Genomic DNA, 17643 nt, shown 5'->3' on the forward strand with positions numbered 1-17643 from the left:
CAGATACTAACACGAGATTTTTTTTAAAAAAAACAACCAAACAAAAAACAAACCACTCCAAAACACAAGGAAAACCCCTACACTCAGACCCCACACATTAAAAAGCTGCACCCAAAGACAATGCAGTTAGCAAAGAACAAGTTTACTCCATGCTGTCCTCTCCTACCATCTCCTAAGAATGAGTTTTTATTTCTGACCTAACAGTTTGTTTTATGATATTCCATGGAAGTCACTAAGACAGTCTTGTGATGCACTTTAATGATTCTTGAATTGTTTTGTTGAAAACATTGTTTACCAGTAATCTCAAAAATGAAATGCCCAGCCTCTTACCCATACATATATTAATAAAAAAAACCAAACCCACACACCTCTGATTCATGCCACTTTAGCACAAGCAGCATATAGACAAGAACTCGAATCAGTACCATGTGCTAAAATCTACAGACGACTGATGCACTTTACAACTTACGCTTGATAGAGTCGAGGAGATTGACACATCTCCACTGTGTGCACATTACCGTTCTCTGAATTAACACACAAACCAGCCCAGACCTCACTAGAAATTAAATAGATGCATCTACAGCGCACAAAAGGACATAAATATGCCTTATCAAATTCTTCCTCCTAATCTGAGTTGTGCTTTTTTTTCTCTGCTCTGTAGAAAACACAGATTACTAGCATGATTTCTTATTCTTATGTGTAAACAATATCCTTAAAATACATGCACTATCGTGTAACCACGACATTTTAAGGATGTCTGAAGGATTCTAAAAACCTAGACTTGATGCAAATAAACTGCAATGTTCAGAAAGATGTGACCTCACTAGAAGTTCTGCAACCAAGAAATGTTAGGATATTTCACACAGATGAAAATGTCATTATTTTGTACAGGTACTTTTTCTTTTAACATTATAGGTCAAAAAAATTATACCTTTCCAGCATTCTGACTGAGAACCTCCAAATCAAAACCCTTTCTATTCTCTAATTTAAAAAGCAAATGAAACATCTAAATAAAACCATCATAAGGATCAAATATTTCTATATTTCCTCAATTAAAATAAATCTATTAAAAGGGTTATATTTTTATTTAAATCAGAATATTTGAACTATGAATCTGGCCCTTAAAATATAAGTCTTTATGTTGCAGTGCTGCATCACAACTATCACATCACATCAACATAAACAGACTAATACAGATGCTGAAGAAAATGCTCTAATTTGAAATAGCTCCCTATTTCCAACTAGCCTAAATTCAGCCTTTTCCCACACTTCATTCCTGATAAATATGTTACACAAACAAAAGTGGGTGGGAAAACCATAACTTAGAAACTAGAAAGACGTTTTTCACCCCCTGTAATTATTTAGAATTGAAAGAAAAATTACAAGTCAATATAAAAAGACTGTTGATGAGAAGGGCTGGAGAGAGGAATAACTTAATTGTTTGCCTTCAGGGAGAAGGCACCGGCAGAACTATAGGAGTATAGGTATAACATTGCAGCAGTAACTCTGTCCACAGCCGAAATAGCATGTGGAGAGGGTGCTAATAGAGCACGCATCTGACCAGAATAATTGTGCTGTTGTGATTCTGCTATGGAGTTTTCCCACGTAGCACAGGCTTTATCCTGAAACTGCAGTTCATCTGCGAAAACTAGAGCGATGTGATTCTTGTGCTACAGTTAGACAGCAACAAACCGCTTGGTGCAAAAGCGGTTTTCCTGGCAGAGGAAGTACTTACTCTGAGAAACAGGAATCAGCTGTCATGGGTGCAAAACAACTTTCTGACCATCTTCCCATTACGTTTATAGATCAACAGGCTTAGTGAGGTCCTAGTCCTCAACCAGGTGCTTCTGCAGTATGAATAATAACTGAAAGAATGCTAGAAATGAGTCTGCTTTTGGATTATGATACTTTAGTAAATGAAGAAAAAAAATCGTGTGCACCACGACAATAGTGGAAAAAGAAAAATCTCATGCATGCCTGCATTTAAAAGTCTCACCTCCTGGGCTTCTCACTTTCAGAAAAGCCTGTTAATTACATTCAGTCCCACAGATGCCTCCAATCCACCTCTGAAAACAGGCCACTAAATACAAATCACTACAATCAGGTGAGCACTGATTTTCAAACAGAAGCCAGATTTATCGTTACTGGCATATGCAAACAGGGGTAACACCTCTCTGCTGCAGCCCCAGGGGATTTGTCGCAGAGGGAAAAGGGGAAAACAGTTATTTTGCGCAATCTACCAACTGTCACTTTAAACCAAGATCCACCGAAAGATCTATGTCAAAATCTGCATAGTATTTCAAAGTGTTACAGCATATTCCTAATTCTGCTGAAATCTACAGAAGTTCCTCTGTTTAGTTTCATTTATCATTGTCCCTTTGTAGGCTGTGCAGTTCATGATGATGCTGGCCAGCCACTGATCTCTCACAGCAAGGGCAATCTGGTGGAACAAGAAGCAGCAAGTTTTCATTTTTCAGAGGTCTTGACAGGTTTTGGCTGAGGGTTTTATTTCAGCATGGATCCTGAAACAAATTTGCTTTCAGATCTTCATATCAGAATTACATGTTTTGAAAAAAAGCAGCAAAATTATTTCAAGAAACTTTGGCAAATAAATTGAAATAAAACAACTTTCAGAATTTACCTTTAGTGCTGAGTAGGGGATTCAGACTGAAATTAGGTTCGCTGTATAAATAGTATCTACACATCTTAAATTTCCCATTTCATCCTATTTTGTAATAGGTTTCCTGTGTTGACAAATCCAGAAGGAATGTGACACCATAGCAATAAAATCTGGAGGGTCTTGTGGTCATTTTAAGGATGGCCAGTTTATATACAAGATTGTACATGACACACAAAACAAAGGACAGTTGAAAGAAAGTAAAAGGTAACAGAATAACACTACTAATGTAGCAAAGTCCTGCTCCTGCCATAACCTTACCTTACAAAAACGAAATACCTGAACACTTTAGACCTGATGAATAGGTGAAGCAGGAGGAGGCAAAAAAATGTATCATGTCCAGAACTAATGCTGCCCAAAAAGGCTTTGCAAAGAGTTCAGTCCCCTCACAACAAAAAATGTCAGAGCTGCATTTAAAACTTAGCCCTTCAGTTGGAGAATAAACCCCTCTACTTCTCCCGTTTGACTTCAGGTTGCAAGAAGACAAGAAAATGGAAATGTCTTTTTCCCTGCAGCTGCTCCAGCGGCGTGCAGGACACCTGATGCGAAAGGTGGCCTCCTCAAGCCTGCTAGGAGAGCCAAGGACTTCACGCACCACAGACCTCCGATCAGCATCTTCATTGGTAGGAGCTCAGGCACAACCACAGCATAGCTCTGTTGAAATTGGTAGTTACTGTGCTGAAAAAGCAGGAGGTCCTGCACAGATAAATCAAGGCAAATAGAGTCACCACATCCTGATATGCATTTAGGGAAGCCCACTTGTTTCAAGGAAGGAATAGTTTGTCAAATGTTAAGTATCTATTTTAGAAGCATCAATATTTTCGTCTCCACTGAATTCAGTGAAATCAAGTCTATTTACAGTAAACATTGCATGCTGGCTTAGTTAGGTGTCCAAAATCTATCGCGTTTGTTTCAAGACCATATTCAATCACATTTCCACAAGCAAACGTTAAAAAGAAAGTCCTATTACAGATCTTTCAGAACAGAAATGAGAACTCTTGTGAATTTCTTTTATATGTAGCCAGTTTCGATTGAAGTCACTTGAGATAAACAGAGATTTAGAAGTATTTTTGCAACAGAGTCCATAGATGTGTTTGTTTAAACAACTGAGTTTAGTCTTTAAAATGCTGATTTCTGCTCCAGTCCTCCTTGTCAGCATTACCAGGGACATTGTTAGTTTTCCATGGTTAATAACACGCACAGCAGAAATTTTAAGATACTATTGCAAGAAGGATCTAAAAGAAAAAAAAAATCATAATGGATGACAGTTACTAGAACTCACTCAGACTAATTTAAAGTTCCTGTTTTGATGAAGATACTTTGTATCCAGTAGAAAAATGGTTCTTCTAATTAAGTGGGAATATTAAAAGGCCAAGAGAAAGCCAAGCTTTTCACTGGCAACAGGGAAGGGAAGCACAGGGAAGGCTCTAGAGTGGGAGCCTGCTCTGAACAGCACTGAAAATAAAAAGCAGCATTATCATGACTGTTCTCTGCGCCTCACAAGCCTTGTAAGCGACTGCAGTCTTGTCGCCACCAGGATGTTTCTGTACAAGTACCAGTGTGTGCACACCAGTCAATACTAGTCCTTTTCACTTCTATTTTCCTCATCAAAAATAGATACCTCAGATGTGAATTTCTGCTCTGTCCCTCCTTGTCAGCACTTAAAGGGACACTGTCATGCCCATAAAACTGAACTATTGCACAAGTGCTGCCACGCTATGTATTTGAAGCGGTTAAGCCAAACCACAGTCAGCCTTCTCGCACAAATGCGTAACAGAAAGCCATAGATTCAAGTACGGGTTGGATTTGCTGCCTGATGTGGTACTGGAGCCCTAAAATTTCACACAGCCCCAGGGTACAGAGATGGGAGTGGCAAGGGGAAGCCGACAGAAGCCAAGTCCCGCAAATTTTCATTCAGTCGTTCAAAAGTTCCGCATTCCTTCTTGCTTTCACTCTCCACCACCATTAGATTCATTTTCAGTCTTGCGGATGCAGCTGCAAATGTCACACATTAGGCTGAAGCACAATTTAGATTAATTCAGCATAGAAATAAAAATATTTTGCTAGGGTCACCACCAAAGCAGCTTGCATGGGGTGTTTACAATATGCTGTCATCCTCTACTTTCACAGTCCTTTCATGGTGGGCTCATTGCTGCTTGGGTCACCCTTCCAGAGCTACACCCCTCACGTACCAAGTCTGATATTTCTGCAGAACAACTGCTGCTGGACGAGGGGATACAGCTACAACACCTCTCTTGCTGCCATTCCATACTTATCGGGCAACAACTTGAACATAAGAAAATCCACAGCTCTTTTCATACTCCAGTCCACCCCTTTAATGCTAGAATGACAGGTTGATGGATTTTTGATTTTTAAGCTCAACTCAGTATCTTTATAGCTGTGCCAAAGTTAATAGAGCTAATTACAACATTGCCAATGAACAAGCCTTAAATGAGGGTGTGAGTGAGAAGTACCACTAAGAAGTCCAAGACAGAATTTCTTAGGCCCGTCTGATCCTGACAAGGAATTGAAATTTCACCTGATCAACAGCACACTGGATGGGAAGCACCAACTCAGTACTGACCTAATGCGTTTCTGAGGGTGAGACGTTTACCTCTTACATCCCTGTTTTTCCCTGGTTTCTGCCTTCTGCATTCAGACAAGAAAATATCTGGGTTAACATCTCTCTCTCATGACATGTGCTATTGGCAGCCTAACAGAGGCTGGTTGCACAATCAGAGGTAATTATGGGGGCTAGACCATCAGCAAAGTGCCTGTTTTTAGCCAGGATAACTGATCACTGAGAGCCTAAGGAGATCTATTGATTTTACACAATCCTTGCAATAGGACATTATTCTGGCTCAAATCAGCTATTAGGAATTTGATCCAGGAGTTACCCAATGAAATTCCATAATTCTTATTATTCAGGAAGCCAAAGTAGGTGGCTTTCATCATTTACTTTTTTTAAAACACAAAAAGATTATCAATCTCAGCTGGTATTTCTGTATTCTCCTAATACATTGTACAAAAACTCATTCTGGTTCTCTTCTAGCCATTGCATTAAAAAGCAAGTAACATTGTAATTAAACTTTAATGACAACATCTGTTTCAGCTAACACGACAGAAGAGCAGTTGGCCCACAGAGGACTATTCTGTTCTCATTTCACTCAAACCAGAACTGAGTGTTTATTCAACCTCAGCAAAACTGGAAATGGGACAACAGCAACATCCCATCCCCAAAATAAAGATCTTTCAGAAGTACTTTTAATTCATTTACAGATAAAATCCTGCCTCGACCAAACTGGATGGCGCATAAGGATCAGTGACAGAGAACACTAAGGACTCTGTTTCTTCTGAGCAAACAGAATACTCCCTTGGGCTGCAGCCTGCTAACAGGACAAATACGACAAAACACACTGGGAAAGGAGTAACTTGTTTTCATGGCTAGCTAATTAGCCAAAGGCCTCATATCATCACCCAGCAACATGTGACATTAGACCACCCTTAGCCATCCTCACTTTCACAATAAGCTACAATGCGTGCTCTGGATAACCACAGGACGGTAAATGCCTATTGTGCTTCCCCCCATCTTGGATAGAGATTCACTCTTACTGAATAAACAAGGGGGGGAGGGAAATCAGCAGATCCTATACACTGTACAGTAAGCATTAAAATAATAAGTCATTTATTATACTGTTATCGTGCTGATTAATTACAGCGAGCACAGCCCACCAGTCCTACACTGCTAAAAATGCAGCAGGCATCACCGGCTCAGGCCTGTGTCTATGCTAATGGATCTAGTAACAACTCCAGTCCCTATGAAAGAACCACCACCCAAACCTCTGTTACCCATGTAGCTTGCATGTGGTACAGATGAGAAAAAAAGAAAACTTGCAGACTTGTTAAAATGCCCGTAAGTGCTCGTGCACTGATTTTGTGGCAAACATCAGTGCCATGCTAAAAGTAATCTTAAAGCTTTAGAAGCTACTGTAGAGCAGTACATTAATTATAATGGCATATTAACTAGTTAGATGTCCAAGAGCTACTGGTACTAAAGCATCAGATGGCTGCCAGAAAAAAAAATGTTTGAATGCCATTGCTAAAAAAAAAGATAATCCATAGAAAAGAGCCATAACTAAACCAACCATGGAATTAGCAAATATCTATATTTTAGAAAACGATTCAAACCCTAAAATAACAAAAAAATACCACCAGTTAGCCAACTTCTGCCTCTGAAGTCCTGCAGGTCTCATTCCGCCATTGCAGTTCCCCAGTCTTTAGCTTCACTTGTCCACATGTAAACTACACACAGTTTGCCAAACGCATTTTATAAGTAAGATCTTGCAAGAACATAGTTTTGGCCCTTTCCCTGAATAAAAAAAAAAAAAAAAAGCACCTTTAGGTGGGCGTAAAAAACACCAAGAAGAGAAAGCTGTGAGCAGTACCTCTGAGATCCAGCAACCGCACAACAAATGCCCAGCATTTTTTTTATTAAACTATAAATCTATTCTTTCCATCTCTGGATGGAAGCAGACAGGCCAAGTCTTGCAAGAAACTGGGAAAATGAAAAAGATGGTGAAAGGAAGTGCAAATATGTGGACAGCTGGAAAAACAGAATCCTTACTTAGCTCACAATGAAAAAGTACAGGAGACTAGATTCCCCCATTTACCTCTCATGCAAGAGGGAATAACTGCACCGTTGTCATAACATCTATTTTAGAACAATTTGCTGTCTCACCAGACTGATTTTTTAATGCAAAATAATGGCAAGCTTACATGAAAGTCATAGCTCGTGTCCCACAATCGATTGTGTTTACAAAGAGAGAAGCTTCCCAGTAAGAACGGCACTGAACTACAATAACCCTCAGCTTTTAGCAAGCTCCTGAGACGACCGCATCACCTCCTGACAAAGGCATTGTGCAGCCAGGAGCTGCTGAACACCTTCCAGCTCCTCCTTTTTCATTCTGCCCCCTCCCTTTTTAAAGCAAGCATCAAAAAGCAAAAGTACATACAAGAAAAGAGTGAAATCCACACAGACATAACACACAACCATATATATCCCCACCTTTTAAGTATATTCTGTACAACCACTTGTCAATTTGTAAGAGATTGACACTGCCTATTATTTCAGGAGAATGGGCTTTATACACCATCATTAAATCGCCAACAAAAAAAATCCCCAAAACTGGTATCCGATACTCAGCATCCAAAAATTCCTAGGTGTGGACTCAGTGGGACTGAAGCAACTGCGGCCACCCTTGTTGTACCGTGTTAAGGGAGGCCAGTGTGAGCGTGACTACATCTGTCTAACCGTTACAGATGGAAGTCTCGTGGACACAGAAGCTCTTCAACCTGCGTGGGGTTATACAACCATCCACAGGACATTCTGCGTAGGACACAGCAGCAGGCATCAGCATAAGCAATGAATCAGGGTCAGTCAGGGTTGCTGTGGAGTTGTGCTGATTGTACGGTTTCTAGCTATATCCCCGAGTTCTGCAGACAAAAAGATACCCCAGGGTACACCCAGCGCTGCAATTAGAAACGGCAGAATGACGGATGGTGCTGCGTTCAGTGCCACTTTGCCACGCTCGGAACACAGCTTACCCTCTCACCCAAGTGAAAGGAAAAAAAAAAAAAGCTCTACAATTCTGATCTTTTCTTTTAGAGGGGAAAAAGAGAGTTCATTGCGCCTTTTTTGTAAAAACGAAACACACACAAAATAACACCAAACCTGAACAACAAGAACAACAACAAAACCCAACACCCCACAGTATAACTCCAGCCACACAGCAGGGACCACTGGAAAGCACTAAGCCATGTAGAATCATGGCCACATGCACAGATACAATTTTAGACCTGATCTACTAGATCAGGTCTAAAAACTTTCCTGTTTGAGAGAGATTAATACCTACTGTATCTTTAGAAGTTAGAACACTTTGACTTTTCACTGCTGTCAGAAAGGGGAATATGCTGTCAACATACCACATTTCCCCCCTGCAGAATTTTTCCTTACTTGTAATTTTATGCTAGTTCAACCCTAGGGAAAAAAAAAATAAGTATCAATAAAAATCTGCATTTGTCCTTTTCCAAGTTAATGCAATATGGGACTGCACCAAAGGGAGGTTCAAGCCTCCCAGCAGCCAGAATGGCATGCAGTTTGCCCCCCTGCTTTTGTCTCACAGTAGTAGAGTAGCAATGGATCTAACAAACTTTTGAAAACAATCTCTGCAAGTAAGGCCAGCAGTCACCTCCTGATCCGTTCTTTAAACGCACAGCACTCTACCCACGATTTTCTTCTCTCACTTGGACAGCGATGTAATTCACGATCCTTTTCTGACTGCATACTGGTTGCAAGAGAGACCATTTTGACTACGTTCAAGTTCAACAGAAGTCTGTAGCAAGCTACACATTCTAGTTCCACATCACAGATGCATATTCAGTATATATCAACAACAGAACTCTGTTGGATGTCACAAGAAAATCCTTTCAAAGGATAAACAAAACTAACTGTTGTTAATTCAGAATTTCATAGTTACAAATACCATCCCTGTACAGAGTAGATTTCTCCCCCATTATCCTTACCCTTCTGCTCCATTTCTCCACTCTATCCTCTTGTATAAAAAGTTCACCACTGCTGAGAATTAGTTCTCTGAAATACAAGACATACCTGACTTGTTTGTTTCTTTTGTAAAGCAGCTGGTATAATGCAGCTGGTATAATGCAGCTGGTATAATGCAGCTTCATTGTTTGTAAGAATATTTCACCTATACCCCAGTATAAAAATGAATATTAAAGAGAAATGCAGAAACCCCCTCCAGAATGGTGATTCCCAAACCCAACTCATACAATGAAGAAAACTAAGACATCCATGTTTGCTTACAAGTGGCCCTCCACAGCAGTGGATCAACCCTTGCTTGTAGCTACACAGAATGCTACTGGGTCTAGCAGACTTGCAAGAGAGATCCCCGCTTGGTTCCTCAGCACCACAACATTTTCAATCGATAACAACGCACCTGTCTCCAAAACGGTGCCCAAATGATAGGGACTGCAGACACCACACTCGCTCTGGAAGCAAGTATTTCCAGAAGAAATACTGCTGTATTCAAACATCACAGCTCCCTGGGGTATCTTCTGTGTAAATCTCTAGTAACTGCATCTACTCCGTGCTGTCTGCAGTACAGAAAGTTCCCTTTTCCTGAAAAATCATATTGTCAGCTGGTCCAAGACAACACTAACCTTGGAGAGGGGGGGAAGCAAGAGCAAAGCGAGAGATGTCTGCCTCCTTTGCCGAAGAGCCCCCGCCCTGGCAGTCCCAGTTCAGGCGACTTTCGGGGGGGGACCCAGCCCCTCCGAGTGCCCGCACACCCCCACACCCCGGCAGAAGAGGGGTGCTGCCTCCTTCTCCGAAGGGCTCAGGCGGGAGCGGACCTCTCCGCTGGCCACGCTCACCACTCTGCAGGGGGTGGCATTGCCCAGAGAAAGCGGGGGAGAGGGAGCTCTTCGAAAAATAAATAAATGCATAAGGCACGGAAGGCTGCACCGCACCCACTCAGAGAGACCGGAGGCTATTTAAAATTCCTCAGAAGAGGGATTCTAGTCAAAGCTGGAGCTATAAATTAACCACTCCTGGTACATACTTGATGCTCATTATAATTAGCATCACTGGGGAGAAAGAAAGAAGAAAGAAATGAGGGATAGCTTGAAATAGATCAAGCCAGAGGGAGAATAACTGAGCGGGGTCTGTAATCTAATCATTGAAGTCACAGGACAACAAATAACTCACCTAGGGAAAATTCTTTCAAGCTTATCGTTTATCCCCTGTGACAGGGATTTGAACATCTTCAGAAATGGCCCAGCACCACAGGGAAAGGCAGGTATACACAACAGTGTCATTCTCAGAGATACAAAACTTGTCATCTGCCAAAATTTTCTCCCCGATTCTCAGGGAGTCTTACACCAAAGTGGTTTCATTTTCACCTTTCAGTCCACTTTGATTTCCCCACTTGACCAGGCTGAAAAAGAAGATTACAGACTCCATTTGCACCGTATTTCCTCCTCTTTTTTTTTTGCTATTTTGATCTGATCTTAAAAACAACAGAAAAACCCCAGACTTTAAAAGTGGTAAAAGGGTTGACACAAGACATTGTAGTCTGACTGGTTCTGGACTTGGAAAGAGATTTTCCTCCTTGTGGTGCCAAGTTATCAAAGGTTGATCATTGGCTTATCTTAAATAAGCAGTTCAGGTCACAGATTTGGAACATGGAAATATTTAGCAATTTGTTAGTAAATCATTAGCTTTCAAGAGCATAGAGTACACTGCATATCAACCTCCTCAAACTAGTAAAAGAATTTGTAGTGAGGGTATGGATCACTGGATGGTGAGTTGAAGCCTATCAACAGTGAGCTTTATGATTTTTAATTCCCATTTTCAAGTTCACAGTATGGACCACAGGTTTGACTAACTACTGGTTTAGTTCACTGGTACATGGAGCTAGCGATCAGAATAGAGCGAAGGTTTGAAAGCCGGAAATTTCGCTGGCAGAAAGAGGCAGACGGAGGTCTCCCTGCTTTGCTGTCTCCACCCTTTTCACAGAAAGAAAACCAGAGATCTGAACTGAAAAAAGACACAGTCTGAGATGCACATTACACAGCACTGTGGGCTCTATAACCAGCAACACTGGATCTACTGCAAACAACTGGTGAAGCAGATGTAGAGGAAATGAGGTAACAGCCTCACCACTGAATTAGTAAAGTTGAAACCTAGTTCTTAAGTTCGCTTGTGGACTCATCAGACACTCGCATTATATGATCAGTGTTGGAAACATTCATACCAGGAATTCAGGCTCATGTGCCAATCACACTACATTATCTTATTGAGGACAGCTGATTTCAAACAATACCAGTTTAAATGGTCACAAGCATTGTTTCCACATGTAGTAAGAAAGATTTAATTATTCATGCTCCATTCTTTTTGTTCCTTGAAAGAAAAAAAATCCTTACTGTATTAAAAAATATTTGACTCATCCAAAAGCTTTCAAGCTAGTCAGTCTTAATAAAATCCACATGACTTCTGCAGATCTTGAGTTTCCATTCCAGAACATAATGGAGCTAAATACTACACCAACCGATAAACTTTCAGCCTTGCCCTCATCTCTCCTGCATTAATGTTAGACTACTGCTTTTTTATTGGAGTTCTACCAGCATAAAATCAACATGAAGCTGGAATAATAAGGTTTCCCTGGCTCTTTTCCAAATCTTAATGCAGAAGGAAAGCCCAAATATAGCTTTCAGATCAAATAATACAACTACCAGCAAAATCTATAGGGGGAAAAGGGGGGGATTCAGAGAAAACTATGAAGAGGATCTCATCTGAAACCTAGGCCTCCAAGTACCCTCAAATGTCATTTAGTCTATCCTTCTGCCACCAGATGAATGACATAACATCAGTTTAGACAGTTACTTGTCTAACCTGTTTTTAAAGGCCCGCGATCACGAATCTCCACACTTCCCGTATGACGCATCCCAATATTTTAGTACTTGTTTTGGATTTCTCTTCCCGACATTTAATGAAATCTTTCTTTCTGCAATTTAAAGAATTCACTGCTTGTCCTACCCATCATGGACAGAGAAAAGTTTATTTTCCCTCTTACTGTGTATGCATTTAATTTTGTTGAGGACTCGGATTCAAACTTTCTTTCATGTGCTAACCAACTGCAAGTCTTTCTTTCTTCAGAGATTATTTATTTTAGACCTTTGATCCCTTTTGTTTTCTTCTTGGTCCTTTCCTCCACCTTCCCAGGTCTCTGTGGAACTGTATGGCCCACACTCAAATGCTATACACCAACATTAAGTATACCACAAGGAGTTTGTGAGAATTCTCTTTTCTGAAGTAACAGATCAAATAACATTTGCCAGTTGTCCAAGTAACTCACCAAATACTTCATTATCCTCTGAAGACTGCTGTGTTAGTCTGGCTGCTTTTGGACTCTCTTTAGCTGCTTCTTCCACCTTGGTTTCAGCATTCTGTAAAACAAACATTTCTTCAGATTAGGTCTTCTTTTATAGTTATCAACCAGAAACAATCTTCAAACTTCTTAATTATGCACACATTAAATTCTTAATGTATATGCAATCGTTAACAAAAAGCGTTTTGGTATCTTTACTGTATATATGTGGTTTTGCAAAATATTGGGGGAAAATACTCTCAGAAAATACAGACTTTTATTTTTGCTTTCAGTCTGTTTTAATTTGACTAGAGGACATAAAATAGAGGACTACAGAAGACATCTAAATAGGTGAGAGATCTTAAAAACCATGACAGACTTGCAAGTTTCCACATTTCCTCCTCATACTTAACTTTCTTTCTATTGACCTCTTCCTTTGTTGACTTAGTGAATCAAGAGATCAGAAGACAGTGCACCAATATTTCTCCTTAAAGACCAAAGATAAGTGAGCTAGAGAGAGCTTAGGAGCAGCCATCTTCAAGTCTTTAACCAACTCATATACTTAACTGTTTAAAGCACAAGTACTTATCTATTTCTGAAATAAATCTGCCATGGTGTTAGACTGGGCCCAGAGATAAGTCAGCAGCTTCAGCACTTAAATTGCCAGAAGTCAAAGTATTTCATTCCCTAGTTAGAAAAGACTGAAGAAAATATTACCTGTGAAACACTGAGTTTTAAATATTTATACTACTACTGAAGAAAAAGTAACTCCTGTTTTCAAAATGTTTTACTTTGGTACTCAAGAGAAATGTATACACAAGCTTGCAGCAATGCAGCTAGTAAACTGTGTATAAACTCAGCTGTTGAGCAATGGATATGAAGTGACTGATGCAATATTAAATATTACTGGAAAGAACTGACTAGGAGTTGAGGAAGAAAAAAAATAGAAATGCCTATGCTATTTAAGGATAGATACTGCTCTACTCAGGTACATGCCTGTTCAGAAGACTGTGTGATGATTTGGAGAAATCACGTTTGTACAATTTATAAATTCTGACTTAAGTTTTGAAAATGCTGCTATACATATTATCTGTCCATGAAAATTACTGGTTCTACCCTCAGAAACATAGCATGCTTCCAAACTGTAAGCGGTCTCTTATTTCCCTTTATACCCATACAGAAGATATAAAGATAGGTAGATTAAGTCTGTCAACCTCCCTATAGAACACAGGAGTACAAACTTAGGGCATGTAAACTCAAGAAACTTTGAAGCGAAACAGCAAGCTTTGCCAGGACAAATCTAAAGAAATACCTAGGAAGCCTACTGGTGTCACATAGCAGCAGACAAGAATTAGAGAAAGCAAGAGAGAACAGGAAAGAAAGCAGAAAAACTGTGCTTCAGAGGAAGAAACACCTGGAGAAGAGAAAGGATCCCTCAAGGCACCAACCTGAGCACCCCGTGCAGAAAAGCCATCAGCTATATATCTCTCAAAGCTGAGGAGAAAAGTCAGTTTTAGCAGATGCTCACCTCAGTTTAACTAATGTCCCTCCAGAAGGTGGAGGGACCCAGTCAGAATATGGGGAGACAACTTACTTTGGTTAAACAACTTTGTGATCAGCACAAATACTTAAGCCCTGTCCCCACAGAGATCATTGAAAAGTTGTGGAGCCACCCAGTTTGCAACATGTTAGGTGCTGTCCACACACACAGGGGCCCATGCCAAGGTCCACAGCATCTGTACTAGTTTACAACACCACTTGCATGCGGAGGCCACTGATTCAGTAAGCTGCGTACTGAAGTTGGGGTCTCCATCCTATTTTAATTGCTCCATAGTGAGCAGCAACTCAGCTACATCTTCTTTGTAGAAAGAGATGGAGAACAGCTTTCCACTCTGAAAAAAACAGAAGAGGACATCTGCTACAGCAGAGTGAGCCAATCCCAAAGCAAAAAGCCACTAAAAATTGTGCCATCATGGATGAGACAAAATTCATACAAACAGATGATCATACCAAATTCAGGGCTTTCCCAGAGGAAGGGGACAGCTGAAAACCTGATCAGAGCAACTGCTCTAGGTTTTGTAAAGATAGTGCTTGTTAGCTCCATTTTCAAATGCATTCCATCGTATTTACTATATGGTAGAGCTGGCAGTGCAGAAGGAGAGGGATTGCTGTTCCTCAGGCTCATTGTTGCCACTTCTCAACAGAGCTAACTGACCTTCCACAACGTTCCAGGGAACAAAAATAAGAAAAAAATCTTTGAATCATGGATATGTGCTCCTTCAAAAATGTGACAGTAACATGACTGAGAACCATGAGTCAATAAGTCTGTCAAATGCACGAGTGTTTCTCTGAACACCAAATACTGCTGCAATCGGCAGAACAGGATGTCCACCATTCTTCACAGTGATCGTTTTCTTTGTCACTTTTGGATTCTGCATCCCCAGATTAAGTACTAACAACGTTGCTTTCATGAAAGCTGGAGAAGTTTCTTGTTATTTTCTTCACAGAGACCTCCATCAGTCTCAAAATTTTTAGCTCCTGACAACTGCGAGGAATTTTCCACATGCAGCTTAACACAATCAAACAGATGAGGTATTGTGGACAAGCCTTATTAGCAGCAAGAATTCATGGAACAGCAGTTGGCCCTCTTCAGGTGGGAAGCGCTCATGGACCTGCATTACTGAGCATGTTCAAACACCTTTCTCAACTCACCTATTAATTCTTAACTGTGGAGATTTTCCAACCCCTTCTCCATTAATACAGAAACTCATACACATACTAGCAAGCACCAGGCTTCTTGCACAGAACATGAATGGTGAATTTTAACAGTGCCGTATAGGCTCATTTATACTCCATGAGCAAACCTACACCATCATTAAGAACAGGGTTACGCCAGACTGAAGCTGGGCTCATGTTATCTCTACAGCTTCAAGCTCTTGAAAATGTTCCAGGAACTCCTACATCAGTTCCTTCTTCAGTCCTCACCAGCCAGAAAAAGGATTCAAATTTTCCCATTAATTTTCAGATAAATAAAATAACTCTTTTAAACAGCAAGCTAATCACAATCATCTCCACTTTTCTAGTATACCTCATATTCTCAGTTTAATTTCCACTTCTACAGATTCTTTACATTCAGTTTGTAAAGTGCAATACTCACAAAATCCTCTGCTCGATAACTTCTATACAGAGCAATTATTTTTATGTTCCTGTGCGTGTGTCAAAATCTCATTTGAGATGTAGGGTAAAAGAGTGAAAAAAATGACAGAGCGATGGAAAGAGACAGCTAGAGTTTTCCAAGGACAGTTTTCCGTTCCTCTCAGCTTCAAGAGTACAGTGCTACTGCTGCTAATGTCACCAGTGGAGAATTTTAAAAGAAGTTTCAACAAAAGGATCCCATCACCAACCCCCAGGGCAGACAAAGGCCCTTTGAAAAAGGTTTGAGATGCCTCAAACACACTACCCAGGTCTTTGAAGAAATGCATTCAGTCTGTTTTAAAAGCTTAAGATACTGAGGGCTTGCAGTAAAAAACAATGAATTCCAACTAAAACATTTGCTACATTCCCCATTACCAGTTCCACACTATTTTGCTATGTGCTTCCCTCTATTTATGAAAGGCATTTAAAAACTATTTCTGTTTGTGGAGAAGTTCTTATAAACTGGGTTAATACACAGGATTATCTTGCCTTTACAGCAATTGTTTCATTTTGAGAAAAGATTCCTGACCACACTGGAGTTCTCATATTTTATAGCTGAACTAAAATCTCTTCAGCTCAGAATGTAACAGATAAAGATAACTAATGCATTCACAGTACGCTACTAGTCAGCTTTTACTAGTCTGTAAGGTATTTCCCCAATGCTGAGGAGGAAGGTTCAAGTGTGCGATAGGGAGAAAACAAGTGATTACACTACTGTGTCCATACCACTGACAGAAGCTAATTGCATTTGGGAGCAAGGTGCTAAAATAACAGAGTTTGTTTGGGAAACAAAACAGAATAAAAAACAGGACAGAGAACCCTGTGCAAGAATCAAGTCTTTCCTGTGAATACCGTGAACTGAAAAAACCCCAAACTCATGCATCCTATACATAGGGGCAGAGGGAGAGGAAAAGCTATGCAAGCGACCTGTTACTCTGTAGTACTCTAAGACATTGCCAGAACCAGGAATTCTCATAAAACAGTAAGGAATTTGCAAAACAAGTAAAGACAAGATACAAAAACACGCCCGGGTCAGTATTTTCAATTTGAGGCAAGAATCTTGTCACATGTCTTTCACTCTGTGCACATTAACCCTGAAACTGTACACAGGAAGCCTGACCGTGAATCACACCAAACCCAGACGAGCGCAGACAGAGCTACAACTTGTTATTTATTTCCTCTACCAATCCCACCCCAGTCCTGCAGAGCAGGGCAACCACCACCACAGCACAGTGCCACGCACAATAGAAAACTGTGGAGATCAATATAGGGATCTAAAACAGCACCTCAGAACACCCTGAGTTTTGACAGCTTCCAGAATACTTGACCTGAAATTAATGTTATTAAAGCACATGTGCTGCCGGCTTTGAATCCAGGTGCTTTTCTGTAGTGCCACTGCAAACAGCATCTGGCAGGCACACTGATGGATGTAGCTCTCGACGAGTCAAACAGGAACCGTAACAACACTTGATGAAAAAAACCAAACCCAGGCACTTTGGACATCAAGCACAACAGCAAATCCCTTTTACAAAAAGGCGTTTAAGCAGATTTCCAGAATAGTCTGAAGAGTGACAGCTATCAATACTGATGCTTTCACAGTCCACTCATTGCCTTTATCCTATCTAGAGTGTGTGCTAATTTACTTTCCTTTGAGCACTCATTTCAGCCACATGCTGAACAAGTACAAATATTTCACTCTCTATTTTTTCAAGGAAAGGATGTGGTTTAAGTCATAAACACAACGTTGATGCTGCAGCCTCAACTCTCAGTGTGTCTCCTTAAGAGCTTCATAAATACATTGAACAAGGGCAGTGTCTAACTCCAGCA

The 17643-nt window shown here is 40.4% G+C and overlaps 1 protein-coding gene across 1 annotated transcript in view; it reads right to left on the reverse strand.

Annotated features, from left to right (window-relative positions):
* MBP (myelin basic protein) overlaps positions 1-17643 on the reverse strand; it is a 119349-nt gene that overhangs the window by 47715 nt on the left and 53991 nt on the right. Inside the window, exon 3 of the mRNA XM_075416594.1 lies at positions 12610-12700. Within this exon, the coding sequence (XP_075272709.1) occupies positions 12610-12700 (91 nt within the window). The remainder of the gene's footprint in view (positions 1-12609; positions 12701-17643) is intronic.

This window comes from Opisthocomus hoazin, chromosome 3, assembly GCF_030867145.1.
Source record: "Opisthocomus hoazin isolate bOpiHoa1 chromosome 3, bOpiHoa1.hap1, whole genome shotgun sequence".
NCBI classification, from domain to species: Eukaryota; Metazoa; Chordata; class Aves; order Opisthocomiformes; family Opisthocomidae; genus Opisthocomus; species Opisthocomus hoazin.